This window comes from Mobula hypostoma, chromosome 27 (assembly GCF_963921235.1).
Source record: "Mobula hypostoma chromosome 27, sMobHyp1.1, whole genome shotgun sequence".
Lineage (NCBI taxonomy): Eukaryota > Metazoa > Chordata > Chondrichthyes > Myliobatiformes > Myliobatidae > Mobula > Mobula hypostoma.
Window position 1 is genome coordinate 24,380,662 of NC_086123.1, and position 23,851 is coordinate 24,404,512.

General features: G+C 41.3%; 1 protein-coding gene across 2 annotated transcripts in view; it reads right to left on the reverse strand.

Moving 5' to 3' along the window:
* Positions 1 to 23,851, reverse strand: part of thoc5 (THO complex 5) — a 66,184-nt gene that overhangs the window by 1,946 nt on the left and 40,387 nt on the right. For both annotated transcript variants that reach the window (XM_063034240.1, XM_063034241.1), the window contains 9 exons: positions 23,372 to 23,471; positions 19,611 to 19,719; positions 17,016 to 17,117; positions 16,297 to 16,393; positions 14,969 to 15,083; positions 9,718 to 9,821; positions 5,835 to 5,922; positions 1,498 to 1,613; positions 560 to 750 (listed from right to left, as the gene is read on the reverse strand). In XM_063034240.1, the coding sequence (XP_062890310.1) occupies positions 560 to 750; positions 1,498 to 1,613; positions 5,835 to 5,922; positions 9,718 to 9,821; positions 14,969 to 15,083; positions 16,297 to 16,393; positions 17,016 to 17,117; positions 19,611 to 19,719; positions 23,372 to 23,471 (1,022 nt within the window). The remainder of the gene's footprint in view (positions 1 to 559; positions 751 to 1,497; positions 1,614 to 5,834; positions 5,923 to 9,717; positions 9,822 to 14,968; positions 15,084 to 16,296; positions 16,394 to 17,015; positions 17,118 to 19,610; positions 19,720 to 23,371; positions 23,472 to 23,851) is intronic.

Genomic DNA, 23,851 nt, shown 5'->3' on the forward strand with positions numbered 1-23,851 from the left:
GGAGCGGGGGGTGTATCATGCAAGTATAACAAATCTGTAGGGTCACTGGCAGCGACAATTGTTTTGGTTTTGCCCCTACACCACGGTTGGGGAGTCTAACTAGACGGTGCAGATACAAGAGGGGGAGAGATTAAAAAGGGATCTGAGAGATAACTTCTTTTCATAGAAGGTACTGAGTGCCTGCAATGAGCTGCCAGAGGAAGTGGTCAAGGTGGGCACAACTGCAACATTTAAGAGGTATTTGGATAGGTACCTGGTACCTGGAGGAGACAGGCTTGGAGGATTTTGGGCCGAATGAAAGCAACTAGGATTAGCAGGGAGGATGTTGTGGTTGAATAGACTAGCTGGGCTGACCTTTATGATCTTGAGATGGTATATGACCTATTTCAATGCTATATCAGAACCATATGCACACATAATGTGCCCCAAGTGGGAATTAAGTGGAGAGGAAGATTCTGGGGTGAATTTTTCAAATTTAATGTCATTTTCTGAACTGAAGTACTAGTTGAATGTATATTAAAGGAAATTATTTTATCTAGGATCAATTAAAAAAAGTTACCTAACAAGACGCAGGAACATCTTCTCTCGTGGGAATTCCTTTGGCCCTTCCACGCTGTTATCATGAGTTTCTGTTTCCAGATACACATCCAAGCACATGCATAAACGCTGGACCTGGTTTGTCAGCAGCTGATGGCCTGGCTTAGGACCAAGCAACTCCTTGAAATACACATTAACCTCACTTTCTATAGCCTGGCAAAAACAATCCATATAGATACAGAAGGTAAATAAAACAAATATAATTGGAACCACTTCAACACACTTTGATGTTCAAGGACTCTGGAAAGGATGCTTGGAGATGAACTGGTAGTTTATAAGGACAGAAAGGCTGAAAGACTCCCCCACCCCCAAGAGGGAGGAGGGCAGTTAGATCTGTAAGCAACATTGACTGTATCTGTGGAGTTATTAAATTTCACAGGAGCCCTGCTGTGAAGCCCAGTGCTTTTGTGGTGAAGAACCACATTATTGTTTTACTGCCTTAATTTCCAAAATAAAGTTGCAGAGACAGATGACAGCTTTCTAGCTTCTCTATGCTGCTTACACAGGGTTATTAGCTTGGAGGCTGTATATTAAAACAAGAGAATTCCACTCAACACTGTGGCACTGGGAACTTGGTAAGAATTCCATCCTAAAGAATAACATAGCCCTCTGAAAAGCAAAATTGCTGTAAGTATTTCCAAGCTCAGTGATATTTTTGAAAAGCTTTCAATACATATTTTTCAACAAGTGATTTGAAATTAAGAAAAATTAAAGCAGTGTTTACTTAACTGTGTAATTGCAAGTGAATATGTTAATTGATTCAGAAAATTTTGAAAGGAAAATTAAATATATTCAGATTTTTATTGCACTGAAACTCCAAATCATATATGCAACTTAGATCAGGATAAGTTAGCTTCTAACCTTATGCATCATAAAACAAGTTGCAATTTAACTTCTTACCTTTAGATTATCATCATTACGACTTGATTTCTCTCCCTTCCAATTTAAACAGATACTGAAGATGGGGGGAATGGATGAATAACCCGGATTCAACACTACAGCCACATGGAGTTTTGCTAAGTATGTAAAGAAGAGCTTTTCAGTTAATTCAGCAATCTTTTAATCAAAGACAAATTCACCCTTTACTGTAAATTGCGATTACCAGAACTGCACCTAATGTTTCTTTCAATTTGTTTTAAAACAGGATGATTATATCTACATGTGTTCTGAAACTAACTAATGGAAAATTCTACAGAAAGTTGTGGATACTGCCCAATCCATCACGGGTAAAGACCTTCCAACCATTAAGCAATCTACAGGAAACATTATCTCAGGAAAGCAGCATCCATTATCAGGGACCCCACCACCCAGGTCATGCTCTCTTCTCGCTGCTGCCATCAGGAAAAAGGTACAGGAGCCTCAGGACTCACACCACCAGGCTAAAGAACAGTTACTACCTACTACCCCTCAAACATCAGGCTCTTGAACCAAAGGGGATAACTACACTCATGCCATCACTGAAATGTTCCAACAACCAATGGACTCACTTCCAAAAATTTTCATCTCATGATCTCAATATTTATTGCTTATTTATTTATATTATTGTTTATTCTTTTTGCATTTGCCAGTTTTGCACTCTAGTTGAACACCCTAATTGGGTGGTCTTTCATTGATTCTGTAATAGTTATTTTACTATAGAATTGCTGATTATGCCCACAAGAAAATGAATCTCAGGGTTGTATATGGTGATATATAAGTACTTTGATAACAAGATTTACTTCAAACTTTTTGCCCAGTTTTTCATTTGACAACTCCAGCATTCCAATTAAAAATCCTTCATAAATCAGTAGTATATTTGTAATGATCTTTGTCCTTCACAAACCAGAATCTATTGTAGATTTTGACTTTGTGATAACTGTATAGTTCAGTAAAGGGCTGAGATTTTGTTGAAGATGATTGATCAATTAGATTTAGCCAGGGGACGGATGAATTTAGAATTCTAAAGCAGTTATTTGGAATCAAATCAATGCAGATAAAAATACATTGGAGTGTAAAAGTAAGGAACATTGTAGAAATCTTTGGCTAGATCAAGTATTTTATTCCCTGTACCTCAGCAAAGGCATCCTGCTTTTGGAGTGAATGCAGAGTTGATTTATAAGATTGATTCTTGGAGTAAAGGATTACCCTGTGAAAGTGACGCTGAAAACTTGGTACTGACAGTGCTGACAAGATTAAGAGATGATTTTGCAGTATTCTGGCATGCACCTAAAAATAGGTGCTTTCTCTCAGTTGATTACCTAGGGGCCATTATTTCTGGATAAAGGGCTGACCATTTAGGACTGATATGAGGAAATATTTCATTACAACCCTCTGCCTTAATGGGTTATAAATGCTCAGTCATTCAAGGCTGAGATTGAGGGATTTGGAGACATAATAGGATCCAGATATCTGGTAATTCGGTCGAAAAGAGGATAGAAGACCATTAAGACCATAATATATAGGAGCAGAATTAGGCCATTTGGCCCATCGAATCTGCCATTTCATCATGGCTGATCCAATTTCCCTCTTAGCCCCAATCTCCTGCCTTCTCCCCGTATCCCTTTATCCCCTGACCAATCACGATTCTATCAACATCTGCTGTAAATAAACATGAAGACTTGGCCTCCACAGCTGCCTGTGGCAACGAATTCCATGGATTCACCACCCTCTGGCTAATTCCTCCTCACCTCCCTTCAAAAGGATGCCCACTCTATCCTGAGACTCTGCCCTCTGGTCTTACACTCTCCCACCATAGGAAACATCCTCTTCACATCCACTCAATTAAGGCCTTTCAACATTCAAAATGTTTCAATTAGGTCACCCCCTCATTCATCCGAATTCTAACGAATACAGTCCCAGAGGTCATCAGACACTCTTCACATGACATGCTGTTCAATCCTGGAATTGTCTTCGTCAATCTCCTTTGAACCTTCCTCCCAAGTTTCAGTACATCCTTTCTCAGATGAGGCCCAAAACCGCTCACAATACTTCAAGTGAGGCCTCGCCAATGTAAAGTCTCAACATTACATCCTTGCTTTTATATTCTAGTCCTCTTCAAATGAACGCTAACATCACACTTGCATTCCTCACCACAGACTCAACCTGCAAACGAACCTTTAGGGAATCCTGCACAATGACTCCCAAGTCCCTACGCACCTCAGGTTTTGGTATTTTCTCTCCATTTTGAAAATAGTCTACCCTTTAATTTCTTCTACCAAAGTCTTTAATTTCTTCTACCAAAGTGCAATACCATGCATTTCCCAACACTGTTCCATCTGCCACTTCTTTACCTATTCTCCTAAACTTAAGTCTTTCTATAGCCTCTCTACTTCCTCAAAACTACCTGTCCCCCCACCTATCTTCTTATCGCCTGCAAACTTTGCAACAAATCCATTAATTCCATCATCCAAATAACTGCATATTACGTGAAAAGAATCGGTCACACCACAGACCTCTGTGGAACACCACTAGTCACCAGCAGCCAACCAGAAAAGGCCCAGTTTATTCCCACTATTTGCCTCCTGCCAATCAGCCACTGCTTTATCCATGCTAGTATCTTTCCTGTAATACCATGAGCTCTTAACTTGTTAACCAGTCTCGTGTATGGCACCTTGTCAAAGGCCTTCTACTGATTCTCCTTTGTCTATCCTGTTTGTTATATCTTCTAAGAATTCCAACAGATTTGTCAGGCAAGATATTCCCTTGAGGAAACCATGCTGACTACGGCCAATTTTATCATGCGCTTCCAAGGACACCGAAACCACATCTCCTCCTTAACAATTGACTCAGACATCTTCCCAACCATTGAGGTCGGACTAACTGGCCTCTAATTTCCTTTCTTCTGCCTCCCTCCCTTCTTGAAGAGAGGAGTGACATCTGCAATTTTCCAGCCTCCGGAACTATTCTAGAATCTAGTGATTCTTGAAAGATCATTACTAATGCCTCCACAATCTCTTCAGCCACCTTTTTCAGAAGTCTGGGGTGTATACCATCTGGTCCAGGTGACTTATCTACCTTCAGATCTTTCTGTTTCCCAAGAACCTTCTCTCTGGTATGGTAACTCCACACACTTCATGACCCCTGACACCTGGAATTTCCACCATACCGCTCGCGTCTTCCATAGTTAGAGTAATGAAAAATACTTATTTAGTTCGTCTTCCATTTCTTTGTCTCTCATTATTACTTCTCCATCATCGTTTTCCAGCAGTCTGATATCCACTCTCGGCTCTCTTTTACAGTTTATATATTAGAAGAAACTTTTGCTATCCTCTTTAATATCATCGTCAGCTTACTTTCATATTCCATCTTTACCTTCTTGATGACTTTTTTAAATGGTCTTCTGTAGGTTCTTAAAAGCTTCCTAATCCTCCCACTAGTTTTTGCTGTATTATATGCCCTCTCTTTGGCTTTTATGTTGACTTTGACTTCTCTAGTTATTCAAGGTTGTGTCACCTTGCCTTCCAAATTGCTTCCAGAAACTCCATCTATTGTTGCTCTGCCGTCATCCTTGCCAATGTTCTTTTCCAATCAATTATAGCCAAGTCCTCTCTCGTGCCTCTGTAATTCCCTTTACACCACTGTAATACTGATACACCTGACTTTAGCTTCTCCTTCTCAAACTTCAAGGTGAATTTGAGCATATTATGATCACTTGCCCCTAAGGGTTCTTTTTCCATAAGGTGTCTAATCAATTCTGGTTCATGGCACAACACTCAATCCAGAATATCTGATCCTCTAGTGGGCACAACCACGAACTGTTCTAAAAAGCCATCCTATAGGCACTCGAGAAACTCCCCCTCCTGGAAACCAGCACCTAACTGATTTTCCTAATCTACCTGCATATTGAAATCACCCATGAATATTGCAACATTGCCCTTTTGGCATGCATTTTCTGTCTCCTGTTGTAATTTGTAGACCACATCTTTACTATTGTTTGGGGTCTGTATACAACTCCCATCAGGATCTTTTTACCCTTGCACTTCCTTAGCTCTGTCCACAATGTTCCAACACCTTCCGACTCTGTGTCACCTCTTTCTATTGAAGCACAGAATCACCTATGATATTGATTAGTGGAGCAGGCACAAAGGCAATATTTCTTACATACTTATTATCTAAGTTACTCCAGCTGTCAGTTCATTCATACAAAACTGAACTCCAAAAATGCTCAATGTGTAATTGGGCAACATTTTAAAGATTATGCAATTAATTTAATGGGTTTGATCCCAGCTACAACCTGTTTTCAGGACCTTTCCTCTTACCTGTCCCTCGTTCTATCAAAGCTGAAAAGAAGAGATCAGTCTCTTGAGCCATCTCTGCCTCAATGATATGTTTGGTAAAAGGCAGCGCCTAAAATAGAATATATGAGATTAACTCTTTATCTGCTCTGAAATGCTACAGTAATAATAATTGAATGCAAGTGAATGTCTTAAATTGCCTAACCACTAACAATAAAATTACATAGACATTTAGCTGAGAAACAAGCTTTTCTCCTAAAATATTTGATACCATTACTTAAATTCCATAATATAGCCTCCTCCTTGCTGAATACTTCTCATCTTGTTCTTGATATGGTGATCTGCATTAAATATAACCAGGATATTTAATTCAATCATTCAATATGGTAGTGAATTGCACAATCTAATCATGGTAAGTAAGAAGTTTCCTCAGAACTCCTCTCTAGATATGTGAATGGTCTTTATTGGAGACCATTTGCAGAAGGACACATAACACAAAGTACATCAGAACTAGAGTAGGCCACCAGACCTCTCAAGTCTGCATCGATCTCAATGTGATTCCGTACTGGTTAAGTATAGATAATGATCTGGCTTCCACCATCCGGGGGGGGGGGGGGCAGAGAATTTCAGAGATTCACTATCCTGAGACAGAAATTTCTATGCACCTCAATTTTAATTCCACCTTGTTCATGACTCTCCCACTAATCTGAATTCTTCTGTCATTTCTCTTTACTTTTCTCATGATCCTGTAGCACAGCATCATAATGTAGCAGTTACCGTAACACTTTACAGCACGAGCAATTACCATTGGGGGTTTAATTCCCGCTGCTGTGTGTGAGTAGTTCGCATGTTTCTCCTGCGACCATGAAGGTTTTCTCTGGGTGCTCCAGTTTCCACCCACATTCCAAAGGCTTGGATTACTAAGTTGTTGGCATGCTATGTTGGTATCGGAAGCATGGAAACAGTTGCGGGCTGTCCCCAGCATATCCCTGGATAGTGTTGGTGTTTGACACAAAAGCACATTTCACTGTATGTTTCGATGTACACGTGACAAATAAGATAATCGTTTTCTCTCTTTTCTCTTGGCCTTCTGATCTATTCACATAAATGAACCCTAATTTAGCTCAAAAATGTACCCAAACACAAGTTAATTTGGACCTTCAATATACGTTCTCAATTAGAATAGGGTTTCCTGACCTGGAATCTACGGACTCTTCAGTTAATGGTAAGGCTCCATGACATAAGAAAAGTTGTGAACCCCCGAATTAGACGATGGTTAATTTGTATCTTAATTACATCTATCCATCTTGGTTTGGCAACTTTTAACGACCTTGTCTGAACACCGGTACTTTGCAGACCACTGATTCATTGTACTCTCCTTGTAACATATGGGATAGCCACCGTCAGTGCCCGGCACCCCCGGGCACTCACAGTGCTAGCCACGATGCAGCAGTGAGACCTGCATCTCAACTCTGAGCAGCTGCCTGCTCACTGTAGCCTGCCCAACGCCAGCTGTAACAGGCATCCTCTGAACATTGCCTCGGAGCTTCACTCCACACCAGACCTTTTGGCAAACTCACTTTATCTTTTCATTGCTGCCAGAATGCTAGTGGGGCTATGAACACTGCGAGGGGTCTGGGGTGGAACTGGTTAACTCCAAGTCTCTGGCCCAGCACTGCTATATATAGCTAGCATGCCTAAGACTTTCACACAATACTGTAGTAATTTCATGTACTGCTGTTGGTTAAGAAAAAAAATTCATAACGTAAGTGAGTGATGATAAACCTGATTCTGATATGGGTCTTTATTGTGGACTGAGAGTGAGAAGGGGGTGAGGAGAGGGAATCATGGTTGGGTAAAGGGGAAGGGAGAGGGGAGGGAACGGGAAGCACCAGAGCAACATTCTGTAACGATCAACAAACCAATTGTTTGGAATCAAATGAGCTTGCCTGGTGTCTCAGGGCTGGGTCTGTCTGCACCCCTGCCATCACCCCTGCTCCTGGCACTCCTTCTCTGTCACCTGTCCCCCCCTCCACCCCGTGTGCTCCATCTTCCCTATTCCCAACATCCTTTCTCCTGCCAGATTTACAAACTCACTCCCCATTGCATGTTTAAGTCTTAGGCACCTTAACTATATATATGTGCCTAAAACCTTTGCACAACACTATGCTATAATGACCTATTTTTAAGCTAATTTCATTAGTGTTCTCAGAAACACATCCCAAGCATTAAGTGGATACCACTGTAATCATTTTAGCCCGGTCAGTTACATCTAATTGATTAATGGAAGAGGTCACTGCAAACACATCGACCATTTATTGTCCTGGTGGCAGTGGTAAGGCTTAGCTGAACAGTTGTCTTAAATACATAGGCAAGTTGACAGTGGCTCTCACTGAACAGGAAAAAATATTTCACTTTCCATCCGTCATACAGAATCTTTCTGTGAGTTACCTGTAGGGTTTTGTCAGTAGTTCATGCTGGTTATGTCAGGGGAAGGAATACTAATTTTGTTGCAGCACTCACAAAATAATTGTGAAAACAGAGACTGTTCAGAAATTAATTCCACTAAGATGTACAGCCAGTTGTTTTGCCTGTGTCGCATCATGCTCATTGCTACCTTGCTCTTTAAACCATGCTTCTACTGTGTAAGATGAGCGAGAAGAGTTCTGGTCCTGTTAGGGAGTAATCTGCAGTTGTGTGAATATAGTGGATATTGGTTTGGACAGGAACCAGTCTTCAGCTCTTGACCTGAATTGTGGGTTGCTGTCAGTGAATTGAAGTTAAAAGCACACCTTTGCAAATAAATACTGTCTGTGAGAGATGTGGTTTGCGAAGTGGTGACCATGAGATGGTTGCATATGCATCAGCCAAATGTTAACACAATGGGGTTGTGTTAACTGGCCTGCATCAATCCAGGGTTTGAGTAATGAGGTTATGTAATTTGCACCATTGTAAACAAGTTCATGGAATCCTACAAACTGGCCTAATACTATCACTTAGCTCTATCACTAGTCGGGCATCGGTCTCCCTGTCGTTAGAAGTTTTTAGAATATTTGGGTTCACTAATTATTGTTTCTCTTAGCAAAGGTGTTTCAGAGGTTTTTTTTATCAATTACAATGTGCTTCCACCACTTCTCAACTCAAAGTATTGAAGTAAACAATGTCACTGTAACTACTGAAATTGTATTGAATCTACTGTTATCTTTGATCTGAAGGGTATAAAGATGTGATGTACTTTGGGTTTGTGCCTCTACCAAGAGTGTCTCCGTGAGAATGCTTGCTTGTCATGATGAATAAACACCAGCTATATCACTAGCTTTAGTGCTTCTCCTGTGACTTTGATCAATAGTCACTACAGGTCCTAGATAGCTCCATTTGCTTGCCTTAGGACAACCACTCCAGGACATAAAATTCCCAGGCTTTGGTAAAAGTATGTAAATCAATGTGGTAAGTCACACTGAAGTACAAGTTCAGTTGCTCCGAGTGAGCATACAACTAAGTGACAGTAATGGCTCAGCTCATCTGGCTCATTGTGTGCTCGGCTAATCAACTGACTTATTGCCATCTCAATCTTGCATTCCAGACTAGCCTGGAAATATCAAGAATTATCTTAATAATAGTCAAAGTCTGCTTCCATTATCCACTGGCCACCGGAGGGGCGGGGGGTGGTGGTGGTGTACATCACTTATTTTAAGCATTAAAAGTTTCTGCTCATTGGTGATAGTGATTGCTAAGAATGCTTCCTCCATGAAGCCTTTAAAGCAGGGGTTTCCAACTTGGGGTCCACAGACACCTTGCTTAATGGTATTGGTCCATAGCATTATAAAGGCTGGGAACCCTGCTTTAAAGAGTCAGGCTATTATGAGATGAAACATAGGAAATAAAGAGATTAACACTGCACACATACCACATAGTCATCATATGAAATGGCACACCATTTGATCAGTCTGGATATGATCTTCACTGGGAAAAGATGCTGACATTCACTGGATATTGGAACAATACTGTGTTCTGTAAAAGAACAGTAATTTAGCCAGCATGGGAATATCACTATAAATTTATAAAATAAGACAAACATAGGGAATCACTGAAACAAAGGCAAGGTTTACATATTTTCTTAAAATCTGCAATGAGCAACATTGTAGACATTTCGATATTTAATTTCCAGCATCAGAACACATATATTTTAGCTTAATCATTTTCAAAAGCTAAACACAAAAAGAAATAACAATCTAAAACATTTTCAATTCTTGCCTATTATTTTCAGAAGCCATAAGCCTCTCAGTTTGGAAGTGTAGTAAGTCAGGGGTTCCCAGCCTGGGGTCCATGAACCCCTTGGTTAATGGTTCATAGTAATTTAGCCATCATCTTCAGTCATTTTACAATGTTGCATGTTTAGTTTTCCCACTGTAAACAGATCATCACAGAAGTTCACGGTGGACACGGGGATGACTAAAAGGATTATTAACCATGCTCTTTATCCACTCTGCATCAATCCAAATTTGTTAAGACATTTCCCAATTTGCCAAGAATTCAAAAACCAATAACTACCTTGCCTATGAAGTGACTGCAATCTCTTTGATAAATGCAGCAACTCAAACACGAAACAAAGGCATTGTGAGTCCGATAATCATTTGATTAGGTGATTATCCCCTCCAATATATTTCCTAGATAAGAAATCTCTACTGGTGATTGTTCTCTTTTAACTGAAATTGAAAATAGTAATTTTAAAATATAAATACCACGGTCCTTAGGCCGATTACTTACAAGTCACACAGCAAAAATACCCTGAAAGTAGACACGCAAACACGAGGAAATCTGCAGACGCTGGAAATTCAAGCAACACACACCGAAGTTGCTGGTGAACGCAGCAGGCCAGGCAGCATCTCTAGGAAAAGGTACAGTCGACGTTTTGGGCCAAGACCCTTCGTCAGGACTAACTGAAAGAAGAGCCAGTAAGAGATTTGAAAGTGGGAGGGGGAGGGGGAGATCCAAAATGATAGGAGAAGACAGGAGAGGGAGGGATGGAGCCAAGAGCTGGACAGTTGATTGGCAAAAGGGATATGAGAATATCATGGGACGGGAGGCCTAGGGAGAAGGAAAAGGAGGAGGGGGGAAAAACCCAGAGGATGGGCAAGGGGTATAGTGAGAGGGACCGTACCCCATCTGTTATTTATTTATATACACACATTCTTTTTCTCTCTCTCCTTTTTCTTCCTCTGTCCCTCTCACTATACCCCTTGCCCATCCTCTGGGTTTTTCGCCCCTCCCCCTTTTCTTTCTCCCTGGACCTCCTGTCCCATGATCCTCTCATATCCCTTTTGCCAATCAACTGTCCAGCTCTTGGCTCCATCCCTCCCCCTCCTGTCTTCTTCTATCATTTCGGATCTCCCCTTCCCCCTCCCACTTTCAAATCTCTTACTAGCTCTTCTTTCAGTTAGTCCTGATGAAGGGTCTCGGCCCGAAACGTCGACTGTACCTGAAAGTAAACGGTTCCTTAGCTTCCATTGTATATGTTCATTTTTAAAGCAAACACTGAGGCACAAAGAGAAGCCAACAGCTGTGTGTTTTACTGTTGTCAATTCATGGCTGGCATTTACAGAAATATTGGAAAAGCAAAAAGAAAATTGACTCAAACTGCGAAAAGTGGAGCTTGCTGATAGAAGAATCTACCATGACAAGAAGCATTTTGGTGAGAAAATCTAGGTACTGGGAGAGCAATTGATGATCTAATGATAGTAATACTGTATGGTAATAGGCCCTTTGGCCCAACTCGCCCATGTTAAACATGAAGTCCATCTAAGTTAGTCCCATTTGCTCACATTTGACCTATGGTTCTGGTAAGATGGCAGTGCACTCAGTCACAGTGGCCTCTCTGAGTCCAAGCAATGGTGTAATTGTTTGTCCTTTACAGCTTTTTATGACTGCAAGACACTACTGGATATTGAGAACATCAAGTACCGCAGCTTTACCCCACCAGCAAGTTGCTGAATAGCGATGGCACTAAACTTGTTGTGTACTGTCTTGGCACTTGCTGCAGCCACCCAGGAAATAAGGCATCAGAGGAGGGGGCAAAGGCAGTGCACGGTCCAACAAATGTTGCAAATGATGGTCTTGTACATTTCTCTCGTGATCGAAAGACCCCGTTGGACATTGCTAATGTAGAACACTGCAAGTCTGGTTCACTGGTTCATTGACGATAACGATGGTAGCTTCGTTTGTTGTGTGGACCAGGCCCTCATAAGACCATAAGATATAGGAGCAGAATTAGGCTATTTAGCCTATCGGGACTGCTCCACCACTTCATGGCTGATCCATTTTTCCTCTCAGCCCCTCTCTCCTGCTTTCCCTCCTGTATCCCTTCATGCCATGACTAATCAAGAATCTATCAACCTCTGCCTTAAATGTACATAAAGACGGTCTCCACAGCTGCCTGTGGCAACAAAGTCTACAGATTCACCACTCTCTGGATAAAGAAATTCCCCCTCATCTCCATTCTAAAAGGACGTCCTATTTTGAGGACGTGTCCTCTGGTCTTACACTTTCCCACCATAAGAAACATCCTCTCCACACGCACACTATCAACGGTTTTCTTCGTTTGATAGGTTTCAATGAGGGCACCCCTCTTTCTTCTATATTTCAGTGAATACAGGCCCAGAGCCATCAAATGCTCTTCACAAGCCATTCAATCCTGGAATCTAGTGAACCTTCTTTGACCCCTCACCAGTTTCAAGCACATCCTTTCTAAGGGGCTCAGAACTGCCCACAAATCTCCAAGTGAGGCCTCAGCAGTTCTTCACAAAGTCTCAACTTTACATCCTTGCTTTTATATTCTAGTCCTCTTGAAACGAATGCCAACATTTCATTTGCCTTCCTCACCACAGACTCAACCTGCAAATTAACCTTTTGGGAATCCTGCACAATGACTCCCACGTACCTTTGCACCTCTGCTTTTTGTATTTTCTCTCCATTTAGAAAATAGTCAACCCTTTCATTTCCTCTACCAAAGTGCATGACTATACATTTCTCGACACTGTATTCCATCTGCCACTTCTTTGCCCATTCTCCTAATCTGTCTGTCCTTCTGTAGCCTCCCTACTTCCTCAAAACTACCTGAACCCCCCCCCCCCCCCACCTGGCTTCATATCATCTGCAAACTTTGCAACAAAGCCATCAATTCTATCATCCCAATCACTGACATATAATGTAAAGAGAACAACACAGACCCTGTGGAAAAACTAGTCACCGTCAGCCAAACAGAAAAGGCTCCCTTTATTCCCACTCTTTGCTTCCTGCCAATCAACCTCTGCTTTATCCAAGCTAGCATCTTTCCTGTAACATTATGGGCTCGTGGCTTGTTAAGCAGCCTCATGTGTGACACCTTATCAAAGGCCTTCTGAAAATTCAAGTACACAACACCCACCGATTTTGCCTCGTCTATCCTGCTTGTTATTTCCTCAAAGAATTCCAACACATTTGTCAGGCAAGATTTTCCCTTGAGGAAACCATGCTGACTACCGTCTATTTTATCATATGCCCCCAAGAACTCCGAAACCACATCCTCAACAATCGACTCCAACATCTTCCCAACCACTGAGGTCAGACTAACTAGTCTATAATTTCCTTTCTTCTGCCTCTCTCCTCCTTGAAGAGTGGAGCAACATTTGCAATTTTGCGGTCTACCGGAACATTCTAGAAACTAGTGATTCTTGAAAGATCATTACTAATGCCTCCACAATGTTGCTTGTTACAGCCTCCCAGGGAAGGAGACGCTGGTGGCGGTGTGGGAGAGAACGGAAGCGCGGCAGGCGCGCTGGTGTCCGTGCTGGGTTGGGGTCTGGCCCCCTCCCATCAGTGCTGCCCTCCAGTGTTCACTCGGTGGAAGACAAGCTGGGTTGCGTTCCTCTGCGGCTGCACCAGCACGTGATGACAAACTGCTGTGTGTTTGCTCTTTCAGAAACACGGCTCCAGGATACCATCCCGTGCACCATCAATCCACAGGCCATGCCACTCTGGAACTTGGGCTATATTATTATTTTGTGTCCATATGTTTTTTTGTTATCGTAACTATATGTGCCATGTGCTGTGCGTGACTGCTGGTACTGAGTTTTGCACCTTGGTCCCAGAGGAGCACTGTTTTGTTTCGCTGTATTCATGTGAATGGTTGAATGACAATTAAACTTGACCTTGAACTCTAAATCTTCCATATCCATGTGCTTGACCAAGTGCTTTTTAAATACTACTAATATATCTGCCCCAACTACTTCCTCAGGCAGCTTGTTCCGTGTACCCACTACCCTCCACCTGAAGAAGTTGCCCTCAGACCCTTTTAAATCTCTCCCTTCTCACTTTAAACCTATGCCCTCTAGTTCTCTGGGAAAGAGACTCTGCTCATGTACCCTAACCATTCATGTCCTCCATAAGGTTACCTCTCAGTCTCCAATATGCCAAGAAATAAAATCCTAGCCTGTCCAACCTCTTCCTACAACTCAGGCTCTCAAGTCCTGGCTACATTCTCTTACATATTCTTTGCACTCTTTCCAGCTTACTTCAGGGGGAGCAATGAAAGTAAACCTAAGAAATTGAACCAATACCTGCAGGAAGGAGGTACAGAAGCCCGAAGGCACACACTCAATTCAGGAACAGTTTCTTCCTCTCTGCCATCTGATTTCTGAATGGACATTGAACCCACAAACATAATTTACTGCAATTTATGTTTATTCCCTATTATTATGTCTTGCATTGTACTGCTGCCACAAAGATAACAAATTTCATGACACATGCCGGTGATATTAATTCTGATTCTGAAATGTTAATTTACACCTTCACTGCACAGGATTTTCTAGTGTTACTTAAATTACCTTTTTATTGAAATATTTTTTTTCTGCAACTACCTTTTTTTTCTGATGAAGAGAGATTATATTGGATTCAGAAAAGAATACTTTGACTATCTCTAGGTTCTTATTGCAAAATAGACTAGAAGTATTTACCTCTGCTGAGAACTTAAGAAAAGAAAGACTTCTGTCTTGAAGAAGCAAAAAAAGTAGAAAGCTACATATTCTGCTTGGTCTCCACACTACTTAACAAGAGGGGAGATATTACTTTAGTTAATGGCTCCCCGAAACTTGGAAAGAAGGAAGCCGTTGTTTATTACTCACCAAGTGAAGCAAATTGCTTCTGCAGAGCCAGTCGGGACTGCAATCTTACACGCAGCAGTTTTATCGTAGTTTCCATGTGACTTGCACTCAAAGAATTGTCTGCTATCACGGATTTCTGTTGGAAGGGCAAAAATCAAACATTTGCAAAATAATTGTTTTGGCACAGTATAATACAGAATACATCCCAAATCATAATATTACAGAAAAAAATTTAACTTTCTCATAGTTTAAATTAGCAAGGGAGAGATCGGCATCATTCCAGGGTAGGAGCCAATTTAAAAGGACAAGTCTGATTGACACTGAGCCACCATCGTGTGAGTGGGCCAGTGCTAGAATGGTCAGGCTCCAACAAAACATCACAGGTTCTAAGTGTCAGGTAAGATTTTTTTTTCTCTTTCTTTGCCTATTAGTACATAGCTTGTGCATTGAAAATTGGTTCAGGGTTTGTGGTCAAGCTTTATTCAATTCATCCTAATAGGTGCTTGGATATGATTCACACTGACAACCATGATCACTGTAATCATGGAGCTCTCCCTCATTTTACTTGTTAAAGTAATGATCCATATCACAGAATAAAATATAAAGTCTAAGGCCAAGGCCCAATGTAAAGGATAGGAGAGCCGATAGCCCACCGTTTCTTTATTACTTAATAGAATAAACACATTCCCCTATTGGCCATGACTAAAGCTAAAATAATTAAGGTATTTAATAGATAGACGAGTGAAGGTCACTGTTAGAATATACTGCTTCCTAAGACCCATAAGAAATAATTACTACACCATAAATTGCTAGATACAGCATCTTGCCCCTTTCATAGCTAAAACCTCTTAAAGATTGTGTACTACATTATGTTTAATTTAGTTATTGCCTGTTACATCACTGGTGTTATGGCAACAATGAAGGTCCATCATCTCTGCCCGTCCTTGGCCATCCTCTCTATAGTGCGCCAGGTATGGTTCAAGTTCCTCATTACTGCCTCTGCAGTTCAACACCCAATTGTCTTTGATCTCCCACATTTCCTCCATCATTTAGGGGTCCAATGATGTGCTGTTTTGATGATGGAGTTGGCTTGCTTCCCATCATGTGACCAATCCATCTCCAATGTTTCCTCATGATTGTGGCCATGTCCTCTTAATGACTGATGGAGTAAGGCGTGGTTGGAGACCATAGCCAGAAAATATGGAGGATCTTCCAGAGGCTCATGGCGTGGAATGACGACGGCTTGGTAAAGTCATTCTCTGTCTTCTTTAATTAAATCCAAACAAAATCTTGCCGTGTTGTACATACCAATATTTTAACAACTACTTCTTTATATTTTGAAGCTTTACCTGTGGCTGATCCTTTGGAAAATGCAGACCTCCGAGCTTCTGAACCCAAATATAGGGGTGACCCAGCTCTCCAATGTAGTCACTAAAAGTCAAGATTCTGGGAAGAAAAAATAAGATGTTTTTTCAACTAATATAGAGACATAATATGAGAATATTTGGATTCTATAAATTCCTCTTAGGTCAGATTTGCTTCATATTTTAGGAACATAAATTAAGAGTAATTATACTGTTTTTTGACTGATGAGCATTAATGAAGTGGTGACTGATCATTTCTGCTAGCTGAGTTATCCACACATGATCAGAGGAGCTCATTTAAGATACATTTGCTCATCAGCCTAGGAAAAGGCTCCATGCCTCCAATGGATGGTTTCACCAGCAGATGTGTGATGTTGTCACGTTGTTTTAACTGGCACACTAAAGTGAAAGGTAATGAATGAGCAAAGGATCCCCTCTTCCTCAACTTTCTCCTATGGTCCACTCTCCTTTCTCTTCAGTTCTTGATCTTTCTCACCCACCTGGCTTCACCCATCACCTTCCAGCTAGCCCCCTTACCACCCTACCACCTTTTTATACTGGCATTTATCTTTCCCCTTCCTTCTCAGTCCTGAAGAAGGGGCTCAGGCCGAAACGTCAACGATCTATTCATTTCCACAGATGCTGGCGGACCTGCTGAGTTCCTCCAGCATTTTGTGTGTGTTGCAATGAATGAAAATACTTACCCAACTTTATCAAACTGATACTGATTAGCTGGATTTGGAGTCTTCTTGCCATGGTCCCCAGGATACAGACAACTCAGTAATGAGGCTGGAGACAATAGATCTCTACATAAAAAATATTTAAGAAGTAAAGAAATAATTACATAACATACAATTTTCGATATAATTAGAACACAAATCCAATGAAAAGCAGATATTTCTGAGTTTCATGAAAATATTTTACGGTTAAGCTAGAATACAAGATTCACAGTACTTTGCTTTGAAACTCATAAGTGATATTGACAAACATGCTGCTTAGGCTCAATCCCTGTAACTTGTATTGTGAATGCTTATACCTATAAGGAAAGGTACGCTGCATCCGGAGTTTCTCCGGTTAGCGGACGATTTCCCTCCACGCCTCTCTGACGTAGTGGGGAGCCACGTACGAGGCAAGTTACAGCAGTGGTTTGCCATTGCCTTCTGCTGGGTGAGTTTCCAAAGCGATCACCAGCTCGTAACCCAGCATGGATGGAAAGCGTGCAGGGGCACCGGCTGGATTAGAACTTGGGACCTTTTATCCTGAAGTCTGACGCTGATGCCACTACGCCACCAGCCGGATCACTCATACCCGTAACCATCTAACAATTACAGCATGGAAACAGGTCATCTAGTCCGCGCTGAACGCTTACTCTCACCTAGTCCCATCTACCTGCACTCAGCCCATAACCCTCCATTCCTTTCTTGTCCATATACCTATCCAATTTTTTTTTAAATGACAAAATCGAACCTGCCTCTACCACTTCTACTGGAACCCTAATTGTAAAAGACATGTTGAGGTGAGTTTAACCCTACTTGAACACCTCCCCCCGGTTGGCCGGTCCGCAATAATATTGTCAATATTAAACCGGTCCACAGTGCAAAAATGGTTGGGGACCCCTGTATTAGATGGTGCAAGATGTTTGCTAGGTAAATATACATCAAACTATGCTTTTCACACTGAATTTTCTATTAAAGTAGATAAAGATTCTGAAAATGGTGACCATAATCAGTATGTTCAGTTAACAATTTCTATTCTAAATTCAATTCACAAGATTACTTCATGGAGGTAAATTTAAAACTCACTATACTTGATTCATATTGACCTCGAAGAACCAGTGTTGAGGTCTCTCTTTTAAGTGTTAGTTTCAGGTCATGGGAGACAGCAGGAGATTGGAACAGCAATGAATCTCTAACAGAAGTGTGACCTGGGTTAGAACTGACAGTTCACATCATGGATAACTTCACCTGGTCCCTTAAAATCACCTCTGTGAACAAGAAGGCAGCACAGCGTCTCCACTTCCTAAGGAGACCGAGGAAAATGAGTCACCCCCCCCCCCCCACCATCTTAACTGCATTTTACAGGAGCAGCATCATTGACAGCGCCCTGACAAGTCGCATCTCCATTGGGTATGGGAGCAGTTGAGCATCAGACTGGAAGTCTCTACAAAGGACTATGAAGACAACTGAGAGGATCACAGGGATCTCCCTACCATCCATTGGGAACATTTATCAGGAGTGCTGTTATATGCAGAGCCCTTAGTATCATCAAGGATCCCACCCATCCATCCAGCATCCTCTTTGACTTTCTACCATCAAGCAGGAGATGCCGATGCACAAAAAAAAAAAAGATCCAAGATGGGAAACGGTTTCTTCCCCCAGGCCATTAGGCTTCTGAACTCCCTGCTGCATTGCATTCAAAGAGTCACTGCTTAATCGGTTCTGTATATTACAATATTTAATTTCTGCACTTATGTGAAATCCATCTGTAGATTTCACTCTTACCTTTCATAAGTTATTGTGCATTATGTGTACTATGATGCTTTACACCCTGGTTCGAAGAAACATTGTCTCATTTGACAGGATTTATGTATATAGTCAAATGACAATAAACTTGACTTTTATGCCAGTAATGTTAGCTTAACTTGGAAAAAGTTACCTGAACCAATGCAAAGACACAAGATATGCTGGCAAAAATAATTTAAGCTTACAAGTGTTTTGATGAGCTTTTATGCTAATTTTGCCTGCGTCTGCAAAACTTGCCTGAGTTGAAATTCAGAGCTGCTGGCATGGGAAGGCTGTTCAAAGTGTCTGTTTTTGGGCGCAAAGGCACCAGAAGACATGCCTATAAAATTCTATCCAACTCCTGTGAGGAAACATTAGTATATACTTGTGAAAGTAGCATTTTAGTTTTGCACTAAAAGTAATTTTCTTCTGAATGCAGCCCAGACTATAGGCGGCAGAATTTCTGCTGCTTAAAATTCATGGCTTTTTGTGATAAACCCACTCCAATAGATATTGATAATCAACAAAAGCATTGTAAGGCAGGGCTACCCAATCTTCATTATACCATGGATCCCTACCATTAACCAGAGGGTCCGTGGACCCCAGGATGGAAACCCCTGTTCTAAAGGAAAAATAAAGACGACCATTATATGCTTTTTTGCCTCACTGCAGGTTTTACATTTGTGATTGCAGATTTACTGATGCAGTCCAAAGAAGAAACACTACTTTTGGAAGTCAATGTTGATAGGTGTAATGTTAGAGGTTTATTCCACACCCCCCCACACCCCCAGCTCTTACCCTGCACTGATAGCTACAGACATTTCTGTAGCTGTGGTTACTTTGGTCTTGACAGTCATTATATTGAGGTTCATCAAATAATGGAAGTAGAGATGAAGAACACTGCCATCTACCAAATGGGAAGTGAAAATGAAAGACAAAATTATAATTCTGATCAAGGTGCATTTTAATACACACATAAAGTAGTAATGCACGGAGAAGTATTTTGGAACTTGCTCATCCACACACATCCAATTAACAACAGATACTGTATATCCCTTAATATTTAAATTCAAACATTAAGTGACAATTGCACACGTATTAAATTATGCCAACCTGCACAGGGCTGCAATATGTGTAAGACCATAAAACCATAAAATATAGCAGCAGAATTAGGCCATTTGGCCCATCGAGTCTGCTCCGCCATTTCATCATGGCTGATCCAATTATTCTGTCCGACCCAATCTCCAAACCTTCTCCCCATGACCCTTCTTCATGTCTGACTAATCAAGAATCTATCAACCTCTGTCTTAAATATACATAAAGACTTGGCCTCCACAGCTGCCTCTGGCAAAAAATTCCACAGACTCCACTCTCTGGCTAAACAAATTCCTCCTCATTTCCGTTCTAAAAGGATACCCCTCTATTCTGAGGCTGTGTCCTCTGGTCTTAAGACTCTCGCACTATTGGAAACATCCACTGTACCTACCCCTCCACCTATCTTTATATCATGTTCAAACCCTACAACAAAGTCATCAATTCCATCATCCAAATCATTGACATATAATGTAAAAAGAATCAGACACCAGTAATCACCAGCAGCCAGCTAGAAAAGGCTCCCCTTATTCCCACTCTTTGTCTCCTGCCAATCAACCACTTCTTTATCCATGCTAGAATATTTCCTGTAATACCATGGGCTGGTAGCTTGTTAAGCAGACTCATGTGTGGCACCTTGTCAAAGGCCTTCTGAAAATCCAAGTACACAACACCCATTGATTTCCATTTGTTTATCCTGCTTGTTATTTCTTCAAAGAATTCCAACAGATATGTCAGGTAAGATTTTCCCTTGTGGAAATCATGCTGACTACGGTCTATTTTATCATGTGCCTCCAAGTCTCTTGAGACCTCATCCTTAATAATTAACTCCAACATCTTCCCACCCACTGAGGTCAGCCTAACTGGCCTATTGTTTCCTTTCTTTTGCCTCTCTCCCTTCTTGAAGACTGGAGTGACATTTTCAATTTTCCAGTTTTCCGAAAGCATTCCAGAAGCTACTGATTCTTGGAAGATTATTACTAGTGCCTCCACAATCTCTTCAATCACCTCTTTCAGAACTCTGGTGTGTATACAATTTGGTGGTCACTTATCTACCTTCAGACCTTTCAGTTTTCCAAGAACCTCCTCTCTAGTTATGGTAACTTCACACACTTCATGCCCCTGACACCTGGAGCTTCCACCATACAGCTGGTGTCTTCCACTGTGAAGACTGATGCAAAATACTTATTTACTTCGTCTTCTATTTCGTTGTCCCTCAGTACTACATTTTTTGCATTGTTTTCCAGTGATCCAATATCCACTCCTTGTTTCTCTTTTACACTTTACGTATCTGAAGAAACTTTTGGTAACCTTTATATTCCATCTTTACCTTCTTAATGACTTTATTTAGTTGCCTTCTGTTGGTTTTTAAAAGCACCCCAATCCTCTAAATTCCTACTATGTTTTGCTCTATTATATGCCCTCTTTGGCTTTTATGTTGGCTTTGACTTCTCTTGGTATGGTTGTGACATATTTCCTTTAAAATACTTCTTCCTCTTTGGGATGTATATATCCTGTGCCTTCCAAATTGCTTCCAGAAATTCTAGCATGCTGCTTTGCCTGCATCCTTGCCAGAGCTTTTTTGTAATCAATTCCGGCCAACTCCTCTCTCATTCCTCTGTACTCCCCTTTACTCCGCTGTACCTGATACCTTAGGTCCTCCTTCTCAAATTTTAGGGTGAATTTGATCATATTATGATCACTTTCCCCGAAGGGTTCTTTTACCTTAAGCTCTCTAATCAATTCTGGTTCATTGCACAACACCCAATCCAGAATAGCTGGTCTTTTAGGGGGTTCAACCACGAGCTGCTCTAAAAAGCCATCCCATAGGCACTCTAGAAATTCCCACTCCTGTAATCCAGCACCAACCTGATTTTCCCAAACTATCTGTATATTGAAGACCCCCACGACTATTGTAACAATGCCTTTTCCGCATCCACTTTCTATCTCCTGTTGTAATTTGTAGGCCACATCCTTACTATTGTTTGGAGGTCTGTATACAACTCTTATCAGGATCTTTTTACCCTTGCACTTCCTTAGCTCTATCCACAATGCCTGTTTGTAAACCAGCCACTATTATCCACCTTTCCTCCGATACTTGCATTGAAATATACACAGCTCAGGACACTAGTCGCACCATGCTCAACCCTTTGATTCCTAACTTTGTCTGAAGTCTTACCAATATCTGCCTCCGCAAACTCTCCACTAACTATTCTGCCACTCTGGTTCCCATCTCCCTGCAACTCTAGTTTAAACCCCACCGTGCAGCATTAAACAAACCTTCCCACTAGGATACTAGTCCCCCTCCAGTTCAGGTGCAAACTGTCCCTTCTGTACAAGTCCCACCTTCCCTGGAAGAGAGCCCAATGGTCCAAAAACCTTATGCCACCCATCATCTTCCTTGTTCTGGCCTCACCAGCATGTGGCACGGGTAGCAATCCTGAGATCACAACCCTGGAGGTCCTGCCCTTTAACATAGCACCTAACTCCATGAACTCCCCATGCAGTGTCACGTCACTCGTCCTACCCATGTCATTGACACCCACACTGACCACGACTTCTGGCTGTTCACCCTCCCACTTAAGAATGCTGAGGACGCAATCTGAGTTATCCCGGATCCTGGCAACCGAGAGGCAAGCTACCATCTGGGAATGTTGCTCTCACCCACAGAACCTCCTGTCCATTCCCCTAACGAATCCCCTATTACCGCAGCGTGCCTCTTCTCTCCCCTTCCCTTCTGAGTCACAGAGGCAGACTCAGTACAGAGACCCGACCGCTGTGACTTGCCTCTGTTAGGTCTTCCCCTCCGACAGTACCCAAAGTGATATACCTGTTGTCAAGGGGGACAGCCACAAGGATAATCTGCACGAACTTCTTAACCCCTTTCCCCTTCCTGACTGTCACTCAGTTTTCTGTGCCTTGTTCCTTGTAAATAATATAAACCAACCAATCTCTTCTCAAAAAGAATTTTGAGCTGCTATACATTGCGGCACTTAAAAATGCCAGAGGAATCCAAATGTTTGAGAAAAAAACTGATGTTACAAGTGGTCCTTTTAAAATTCTGAGCATAGCACTTATTTAGAACATAAATCTCTCATTGCTGACAGAATTTAAAAAGTGCTTAGAGCAGCACTTGAATTGTCTAAGCCCAGAATGCTAAAGCGAAGTGCTGGAAGATGGATTTAACATAGATAGTGCTTACTGGTCAGCGTAGATGTGGTGGGGCAAATGCCTTGGCCCCCATGCTGTATGACAATCCCACTCTTAGCAATAAATACAGATATAATTCTACATCTGTAGCAGCACATTAAAAAGTAATACCTCAACAAAACAGCACTATTGAACTTACATAGCCTATATTGCCTTGGTATTTTTCCAGCTGGTTTCTGTGATTTTAGATAGTTCAAAGGTACATACCCTTTTACATTACGATTGGTTAAGGCAATGGAGGGATGATTAACTCTAACCTTTGTATTTCAGGTCTAAAGCAACAGACAAAGGGTGCCGTTTCAACATTTCTCTGCGTTTATCATCTAGCTGTAGGCCAAGAGTCGGGCGACGGCGTTTCTGAAAAACAGATTAATAGTCTGGGGAATCATTTACACTCCCAGTGAATCTGATAACAGGAAGTTGCTTTTGGTTATTACAACAGCCGGTCAAGAACAAAATCTTAACTTGAGAATAAGACATAACGGGACTTGAGCTAATCATTTTGAGTATCTTCTTATGATACTTATTCCTGGTTATAATTTAAGAAACTTTACATTTCCTTTTGTGAAGATGCTTCTCAGAATACATTCCTAATATTTATTATTCAACATAGACCTTATTTGTCTTAGAAGAAAACAGTTTTAAGTAATCCTTTTCTAAATAGATGAAGAGTAAGATCATTTTTAGAATATATCTGTTTTGACATAACAATTTGATAACGACATAAGAGCACGTTA